Raw genomic sequence first — 10,059 nt, 5'->3', positions numbered from 1 at the left:
TGGACTATTCCATAATCCTAAAATTTTCTTTGTGTTCCCATAAGATACAGTGCCCCCCTCCAGCAGGAAGTAGTAAGAAAAGCTACGCCCAAATTCCCAAATTATATGTAATTTTACTTTGTTAAGGTTAAAACCTTCCTTTTTGAAAAAGAAAAGGGGAAGTACTGTGGGATGTTCTGTATGGCAAATGTGTTGCTCTGATTGGTTAGTAAATAAAACACTGATTGACCAGTAGTCAGGCAGGAGGAAGTATAGGCGGGACAAGGAGGAGAATAATTCTGGGAAGTGGAAGGCTGAGTCAGGGAGACACTGGCAGCCACAGCCATGACTAGCAGCATGTGAAGATGCCGGTAAGCCTCGAGCCATGTGGCAAGGTATAGATTTATAGAAATGGATTAATTTAAGATATAAGAACAGTTAGCAAGAAGCCTGCCACAGCCATACAGTTTGTAAGCAATATAAGTCTCTGTGTTTACTTGGTTAGGTCTGAGAGGCTGTGGGACTGTCGGGTGTCAGAGATTTGTCCTGACTGTGGGCCAGGCAGGAAAACTCTAGCTACAGGAATCTACATTTGAGAGAAAATAAATGACACTTGTTTTTCTGAGCCTGGGTGACTTCACTCAGTATATTTTTTTTCTAGTTCTATTCATTTGCTTGCAAATTTTATAATCTCATTTTCATTTACTGTTAAGTCATATTGCATAGTGAACATGTGCCACATTTTCCTTATCTATGCATCATTTGTTGGTATCTTTGTTGTTTCTCTTTCCAAGCTATTGTGAATGAACCATTGATGTGAAAGTATTTCTATAGTATGATATAAAGTCCTTTGAGCATTTACGAAGGAGTGATACAGATGGGTCATGTGGTTTATAGTTTTTGAGAAACCTCCAGTGGCTTCACTAGTTTACCCTCTTACCAACAGTGTATAAAGGCTTCTACTGTCTCCACATCTGTGACAGCTTTTGTTGTCAGATTCATGATTTGGGCCATACTTACTTTAGTGAGATGGAATCTTAAAGTGGTTTTATCTGCATCCAACCCAAGAAAAATTTCAACTAGAAAGGATAGGAGAACACAAGTGACATGAAATGAGAGGGAAGTTATACTCAGGGTTGAAGTTTTAAGTGGGGATAGGGTAGTTAGGGAGAAGGGAATGTAGGGGGTGGTTTAGTCAAGAATAGATGAAGCCTTATGGAAATCCACTAGTTTGTAAGGTAATTATACATATATAATATGTATGTATTTAATATACACATATATTTAATACACAATGTATACTATATATAGTGCATTTCTCTCTCTATATATATACATACATACATATACATACACACATACATAATACATACATGGGGGGTTGAACAGAAGTATCTTACAATGTGGGCAATCTGCTCCCAGAATATATGGATTATAAAAGGAAAACTTCAGTGCCAGGTACAGGCTACCTCTTTATCAGGTGTTGATCAGAAAGACCCCAGCACACCCCAAAACACAGGATATTGCCACTGCTCTTGGTTTTCCACCATACGTAGATGATAAGACCCTATTGCTGAAGATAGTACTTACTTTTGGATGCAAGGGATAGAAAAATCAGCCTCAAATTTACCAAGAAATTCTCTCCAAGTTGGCTAGCTTGCACAGTGTCAGAACGTCTGCTTTCTGTGTGCAGGCTGCTGAGAGAGAAAAGGCATCAGTGGTTTTCCTCAGTGCTGGACACTGCATGCTCTAATACTGATCTGCTGGCAAAGTGGCCCCACTGATGCAATGGTTGTGTCAAGGTTATGGGTGAAGGACTGCTTTCTGATTGGGTATGAGGTTTCTCCCCTGGAGGGATTTCATGCTATGAACCATAAATCTGGTCAAAAGATCATGACTAAGGAGATCATAGACTCTAGAAGGAACCTACTGTTACTGTTTTGCTAAATGGTCATGCTCTCAGTCTGCAATTCTAACCATTTATGTTTATAGCCATAGATCTGTGATCCTCTCAATAATGCTCAGAAAAACTTCTTTTTGCAGAGGGTAGTGGTTAATGCAGAGACTCATAACTGGTCAAACTGTTAAGGATAAGTAACTATTAGTTCCCAGCTGTTGCTAGGTCATTTATATCAACCTCCCTCTAACTAGGCCCATTGAACTTCATGGCAGCAGAGGCTGAAAGAACGTAGCAACTGGCAGGTGGGGAGTAGAGCTGTGAAATGCTGACTCCTGGATGACATGGCTGTTGTACATCAACTCACAGAAGATGTGGTTACCTGCACAAAACCTGAATAAAATGAAGTCAGTCAAAATTCCATTGTGGATCAGGAAGGATCCCAAGGCCCCACCCATATTGGAAGAGCTACTGGCAGTTGTTGGCTGCTGAGGAAGGAAGAGTCACTCTTTGCTCATGCCTCAGTAGATAGCCACACACCCACATGCTTGTGGGTCAGCACTAACTGGATGTGGGGGTTTACAACAAAAGCAGAAACTAAAAAGAATGTATTGATATAAGATATGGGAAGAAACTAGAGAGGTGACTCAGCAGTTAAGGGTGCTTTCTGCTCTTGCAGAGGACTAGAGTTCAGTTCCCAGCTCTCACATCGGGAGTCTCACAACTGCCTGGACTTCTGCTTCCAGGAGATCCTGTGCCCTTATCTGGCCCTCATAGGCACCCACACACAACTGCACATAATGTAGATACATAAACACATGAATAAAAAATAAATCCTTGAAAAAAGATAAATAAGACAAATCAGAACATCATGAACATGGCATTGTATGTTTAGGAATTTCCAAACAGAAAGATGATCAAAATCCAAGTGTTTGTTACATGCAAATTCTCGTGGGGATTTGCCTTCATTTACCTTTGGGATCCACCAGGTTTTTGTCCTCTATTGAATATACACATTTACTTCTCTGAGCTATTCCATGTAAAAGCCAGATAGAGAATCTGAGTTATTCAATGGAAGATTCTGTGGGGCATCATCTCCTACATTGGTAAAATGCTGGCCATTTTATCACCTCTATACCTGTAAGAGTATGATACCTTCCAAAATGTGAAATAGGCAAAGTGACTGATGAAATCAGGGTAGGGTGGGAGAGTGACAGAAGAGAGAAACAACAGATCATTGATGTTTGTCATTTTATTTGCAATACTTTAGGTCCAAGTTTCAAACTGCAATATTTTTACACTCAAGACACAGTCATGCACAATCCATATTTCAAATTGCTATTGCTTCAACCACAATTTAAAATAAAAATACCAAAAATTAAAATCCTCAAAAACATCAGCTGCTGAGGGCAGAGGGATGGAGTCATACCATCAGCAAGTCTACAAAAGAAATAACTTACTGAAAAATCAAACAAACATAAGACCATAAATACCATTAACTCAAAATTACAGAATTTCACTACACGTGGGTTTACAAATAACACATTTTGACAAAAGTAATGCACAGCCAAATGAGATACAACGCCGAAAACTGGTGAAAATGAAGATCCTCCTCAATTTATTTTATTTGGATGTTGTGAGTTCAATCCCAGTAGACATCAGTATCCACGTGATCTGGCTCCTACTGTCAGATGTACTGAGATTTTTAAACTCAACCCATTAATGGTGAAAGATCTTACCATCACTAATGAATATAGTATATGCGGGTCCAAAAAGCACACCACACACAAGCACACACATTGAACTTGAATTTCACACTCAGGGCCGGTTGGCACTTTGCTGTAGGCAGACAGTAGGGACCATCCACTAAACTAACTTCTGGTTTATCTTCTTTTCAATAGCATGCTTATATAACTAGCCAATTGCTGTGGGACTTTCCATGAGAAATGTTTTATTTAAACCCAACAGTTAATTTGTTTGCTAAAAGCATGCAATTGCCTTTCCGTTGCTCTTTTTTGCAACTTGTAAGTACATAGGTCCACTCTGTGGTCTTAGCCATTCAAATGCTTGGGTTCTGCCATCCTGTGCCATTTCTACTTTAATGCTCTAAGGCCCATAACTGCTTCATAGGAAAAGAGAGGCCCAAGTTTTATTCTATGAAATGTGACAGTGAATTTCTGTTCTAGTAGCAAATGCTAGCCACAGCTTAATGGAAACCAGACTTTACACACAGTGTATAGAAAATGAAAACTGGGAACATTCAGTGGAAAAACGACATTAAAATAAAAACAAAACCATTGTGAAGAAGTTGGAAGGTTTCCATGAGTTTGATCTACATTCTCTGGTGCTGTTAACTTCATTTACTTGAGTTTTTCCATCTTACATAGTTCTATGTAACTGCAACATAAGAGATCCAGGTTTAAGCTTGTGATATTTGCCATCGCTTTGGCAGGTTAAATTTGTAAGGCAAACTGTTACCCCATACAATGTCAGAGCTTTTAGAAAGACCTTGAAGAGCAGTTAATTTAACACCCTTATTTTATAGATGAATAAATAGGAAGGTCAAGTAATTTGCTCGAGGTCACACAGCAAGTTAGGCAAAATGCCCATGTTAACACCTATGTCTCTTTCCTGGCCAGGGTCACTTCTATTACATCTGACTCATTCTCCAGCATTGTTGTCAGTTTGTTTCTAGGTTCCAAATCGGATGAACATACATACTACTTGCCTTACTGTTGGTATTACAGGACAGCATTCACCCGATGGCAGCTTCTGTAGAGACTCTGATGGCACTAATTAGATTTTATAAGTTTACCTTTCAAGTTCAATGATATTAAGTGGCATTAAATGCTACAAGTTGATAGTATATATATAGTCAGAGGTGTGCACAAGGTGATATCTTGATTCCCACATTTGCAGATTCAGTTAGATACTGTTTAATGATAAACAGACATTCCCATGCATGAGAAGTTGGGTTAGATATATTTGATTACTAAAGGAGTATGAAGCAGAAAAGGAGTGATAAAACTGAAAGCCAAACAACCAAAAACTATAGTAGAAATATGTCTTTTTTGAAAAACTCTTTCGTAAGAGAAACATTTCCCTTATTCCCAAGGCCCTATTTATTCCCTTTCCAATCCACATGCAAATATATGTTCAGTATTGTGTGTTAAGGTTATTCCAAATCCCAGGCCCATTAGACTGTCGGTTTACAAATGCTGAATTTCAGGCTTCTTCTTCCAAGACTGGGAGATGTTTATACCACACGCCATCATTTGTTTAGGTGAATATTAACTGCAATAAGCTCAGAGAAGGACGAGATTCAACCAGGATGGCAAGGTTAAGACTTCCATATGTATTGTCAATAGCTAAGTAAAAGAATTATGGGGGTAGGGTCTGCTTTTGATTGACACTGTATGACATACATTATTGAAGTTCTCACCTAAAATTGCTTTGGTGAGTTAGGAGGAATTTCTTCTCTTTCGGTGGTTGGTCTCTCTTTCTCTTGAAAAAAACCACAATTGCTGACTACAAGCTATAATTATGCAGCACAAGAGTACAAGGAGACCATCCCAAGCCAAAACTAATAGGACTGGAACTGAATGCTGACAGACAATCCTAAATATTTCTCTTAAGAAATTCGGAGTTAGGTTTAATTATATATGGTAATTTCTATTGAAACCAATGGGCTTTGCTTACGGCCATTTAAAGAATTTTTCCAGAATGATAGGTCTTGTTATGCAAGGAAATGGTGAGAATTAGCTCTTTTATCCTTCTGTCCTTCCAAAATTGACTTTGAAAATCTTTTAAGACAATCTAGAAAGGGGTACCTGAAACAAATATTATCAAAGGGGCTAATCAAGGTGTCAGCTCTCCAATCTAAGGCAAACAAAATAGACACCCGGATGCCATACCAAAGCTGAGGGCAGCTTGTTTTATAGCAGAAGAATACATTTGGAGTTCTAGCAGTGACATCTCCTTAGCTTTGACTTAGATAATAGTCTCATAAGAAAGCATGTGCCATACCTGAGCATGTGCCAACCTCAGTACCTAGGCAAGTATAAAGCCTACAGAATAATTGTAACTAGGAAATATCTGTGCCCTGCATGCTCTGGGCTCTGGCCAGAAGGCATCTGCTCCTGGCATCTCTTCTATGTTTCTATAGTTCTCTTTCTGTTTTTTATTTATTTAAATTAATAATATAATAATATCAAAGAAAGAAAATTTCTGAAAGAAAAACATTTCACATAATCCCACCACCCTAACACAACCAATTCCAATTATCTGTGTTCCCAGTCTTTATCCATATGCACACTTTTTTTTTACATAGATGTAATCCCTGTGTGTGTTATTTCAAAGTGACTTCATAGACTCTCTCTGAGAACTGGCAGCCTCATTAGAAATAAACGACCCATTGAGGAAACAAATATAATTATTTACACGATCTTTGAGGTGAGAATATCCATTATAGACAAACATCTCAAACTATCAAAACAGTTATACAGAAAACAGGAAGCAATTTATATTTCTTTTTCTTTTAGCAATGGAATGTGCTTTGCAGGAGGGATGGATGTGGGGACTAGGTGGTTAAACTAAAACACTGTAGGTGCAATTCACAAGCCTGAAAGAAATCTGAATAACACAATTAAAGAATAAATACTTGAGTTCAATCTTTTCATGTGACTTGGCCATCCAGTAGCCAAAATGGAGCATGGACGCACAAATATTTACAATGACACATAGACAAGATCAGCAAGAACGAAGTCATTTCCCAACATGGTGACTGATTTAGGGGGACTGTGTCATCCCCAAATCCTCATGGGATTATGACAACGAACCAGATCCTTGCTACAATATTAATGTTCTATTCTTTCTTAAATAAATAATCTTTACTGTGCTTCTCACCCTTCCCTGACTTTCCCACTGCCCTATTCCTGTCTCAGGACTTTTGAATCAACATTCGAAAATGTGCCCACAAATGTCTCAGGGCACACTAGCAACATTAAAGATCTGGATAGACTCACCTGGATTAAGATGAGCTTAAAACAAAATCAAGGAAAGGGACTAAATTATTAACCATCTGGAGGCCAAGTTGTTCAAGTATCCCAAATATGGATCCTTCAGCATCATTTTGGCATGAGAAACAGTTCCTCTCTAATACTTATTAGAAATATATGTAATTCTTCAACACAGGGAAAAGACTTCAGAAGCTGTTCTAATTTGAACATGTACATAGATATAATTTTGTACAAGTAATCCCTAGTGGAACAGATTATTAAATCTTAGTACAAAGTGATGGTAAATAGGTACCTGGCCCCTCATTGTCAATATGCTGAATGGAGAGTACAAAGAGCAGCCATTTCTCTGCCAACAGTGATCTGAAGGATCACTGCTCCAGGGTCTTCTAAATAACAACAACAATAACAACAACAACAATAAACAACAACAACAATAACAACAACAAAGGCCTTTACAACATGCAAAAGATGTTAACTGATGTCTTGGACTTCCCAACCAGGGTTTGGGCTCTCTCTATTAGCAGAATATAGCCATCAATTGAATTCTATTTGCATCCCAGGTATTTTGTGGAATTCCCTGGCACTACATGTGGGAAAAATCCTTCATTTAAAATAAGATAAAGTAAAAATTAAGAGTCCTCCTCTCTCAGTAGAGAGGTATGACATTTAGAATTTTAGGCCCAGATGCCTCTTTGCAAAATAAACATGAAACTAATATAATCATTTTATTTTCTTTTCACATTTGTCTTTTATTCCATGGTGGATATTTTCAGAGGAGGGGCAAACCCTACCCTAATTTTATAATGTAGGAAAATAGGAAATCCACCAGTGGTATCTTCTCAACATAAACATATGCACTATATGATCAGCAGAAACTCTAGAGAAAGTGCTTTCATTTGAAGGACTGGATGGATGGTCCAATGGACAGATGTACATCACAGAGGAGAAAGGCATATGCCATTGATCTCTTTCCCCTCTTGCTGAATGTAGGTCAACTCTATTCAGATTCTCTATCTCTACAAATTAAGAAATGTTGTATATATAGCATAGGTTGCTGGCTTTTCAAAGGCTTAGAGAAACAACTTTCTAGAATTCATATAACTGACTATACACTCACAAGAGAAGCATATCCTTTTCTATGCAGACACCTTCCAGATGTTTTTCTACTCTCAGAAGATTAAAAATAACTAACATTTATATACATATATATGTATATATATGTATATATACATACATACATACATATATATATATATATATATATATATATATATATATATATAAAATGAAATAACAGTAGAATTTTGGGATTTTCCTCAAGCCACAAAAGGAATTCTATTGGACTGATAGTTCTTGGGATATATGAATACAGATCAAAAGTATTTTCTTGGTGAGCTTTCAACATCTTTATGAACAGGCTTTAAAAGGAGAAAAGCCTAAGTAACTAAATAAGAACACACCATATCCTGAAAAAGAGATTAGAGATATATAGGGAAAATGTATCAAATATTTAGAGCCATGTTGACTGGGATGTAGCTTTCACTGACTTCCCATTTCTTACAGAGTTGAATTTTTTACTATATCTCTGCTCTCTTGATCTTTAAAAAGTTCTTAAGTGTTACAAATTGTCAAAATGAATAATTTTTATTATGAAGAATGTTGGCTAATGGATCTATTTCCTCATAATGTGCCTATTGTCCAATGCTTATGTTACAGGAGCACAGGAGAGGAAGAAATTCGCTATTATCTTTGCTTATTTATTGTCCAACAAGGAGTTCTGCATTTTCCTTTTGGCTCCCAGAGAAAGTCTCATCTTTGTGTAAGTAAGATTTCTCCAATCAGGATATTCTAGGTTTAGAACCTAGACTCACCCAGAAGCGCTGCCACATTTTCAGTGTGTGTCTTTTTTCTGTTATCACAGAGGCCAACAAGCTGCTTTACATGACAATTCAACTACTACCTAAGCATCCTTGTGAAATGTGACAGGATCTCACAATTAGAGCTCTGTTTAGACACAATTTTAAAAAACCCACCCTGAACACTCATATTCCTCTCTGCTTTTGGAAAGTGTCTTAAAGGAAACCTTTTCCAATACAAATGCAGAAAAATAGGTACACAAACCAAGCCACCACTACAGAAGAAGAAGAAGAAGAAGAAGAAGAAGAAGAAGAAGAAGAAGAAGAAGAAGAAGAAGAAGAAGAAGAAGAAGAAGAAGAAGAAGAAGAAGAAGAAGAAGAAGAAGAAATTGCGACTCTATTAGGGCATGGACGTCCACAGCTTCACACAGCACTTGTTCTATTTTTTTCATTTTTGTTTGTTTTTGTTTTGTGTTTTTTTTTCTTTGCTTTTTTTTCTTTCTATTTTTTTTAAAAAAAACATTTTGACATCTTTTATTTTTTCTGGACATCTAATGACAATGCAAGTGAAAAAACATCACATTGGGTAAGGAGTTTTGAAAGAGGTTCGAATGCAAGAGGGACTACTCTCTAACTTAAAAACAAACAACACTATGAAGAGGGAGTGTGCATCTTTGAGAAATCTTTTTCTTCAAAGTAAATGCACAAAATGAGGGGATTCACTACTGGCTCTTTCGCTTCACGGTGGAAGTGACCACTTAATGGTCACTTCAACATTGCTGCCCTGTGTGGGCTGCGGTTCAGGCTTACAAATAAATTACATAGTCTGAGGGAGTAGGAAAAAGGCTTATAAGAAGTTTCTATTCACTTTAAAGTTAAAGAACCCCCACCCCATTCGGCTGTCTTTTCTTCCATGTTTCCTGCAGCAGTTTTAGTTCAGTCTTACTCATCAGGGAGACGGTGAGGGGCAGGTCTCGCAGTTCTAACGGCTACTGTTCTTAATTGCTTCCTTTGCAGCTATAATCAGAGGAGTGAGGCTGGAGAGAGGCTTGGCTAATTTTAAAAATGGATGCTGTGAAAGGAAGGAAAAAAAGGAGGAATTAGTTGAATTCTCCCTTCGTGCTAGAACAGTCTTCTCATCCTCCCTAATTCTGCAACCCTTTAACACATATCGTGGTGACCCCCCAATCATAAAATTATTTCCTCACTACTTAATAACTGTAATTTTGTTACTGTTATGAATAATAATGTAAATATATGAATATATATGATATGGGACCCATTGAAACGTGTTTAGAGCACTCATTGA

The 10,059-nt window shown here is 37.5% G+C and overlaps 1 protein-coding gene across 12 annotated transcripts in view; it reads right to left on the bottom strand.

Annotated features, from left to right (window-relative positions):
* Positions 1 to 3,113: 3,113 nt before the first annotated feature.
* The window catches only part of Pak3 (p21 (RAC1) activated kinase 3), a 277,699-nt gene continuing 270,753 nt past the window's right edge, over positions 3,114 to 10,059 (bottom strand). For all 12 annotated transcript variants that reach the window (XM_052737446.1, XM_052737394.1, XM_052737472.1 and 9 more), the window contains one exon: positions 3,114 to 9,822. In XM_052737446.1, the coding sequence (XP_052593406.1) occupies positions 9,733 to 9,822 (90 nt within the window). In that variant the 3' untranslated portion in view covers positions 3,114 to 9,732. The remainder of the gene's footprint in view (positions 9,823 to 10,059) is intronic.

Source organism: Peromyscus californicus, unplaced genomic scaffold, assembly GCF_007827085.1.
Source record: "Peromyscus californicus insignis strain IS unplaced genomic scaffold, ASM782708v3 Scaffold_10__1_contigs__length_136768540, whole genome shotgun sequence".
NCBI lineage: Eukaryota > Metazoa > Chordata > Mammalia > Rodentia > Cricetidae > Peromyscus > Peromyscus californicus.
This window is presented reverse-complemented; position numbering and strand designations above follow the sequence as displayed.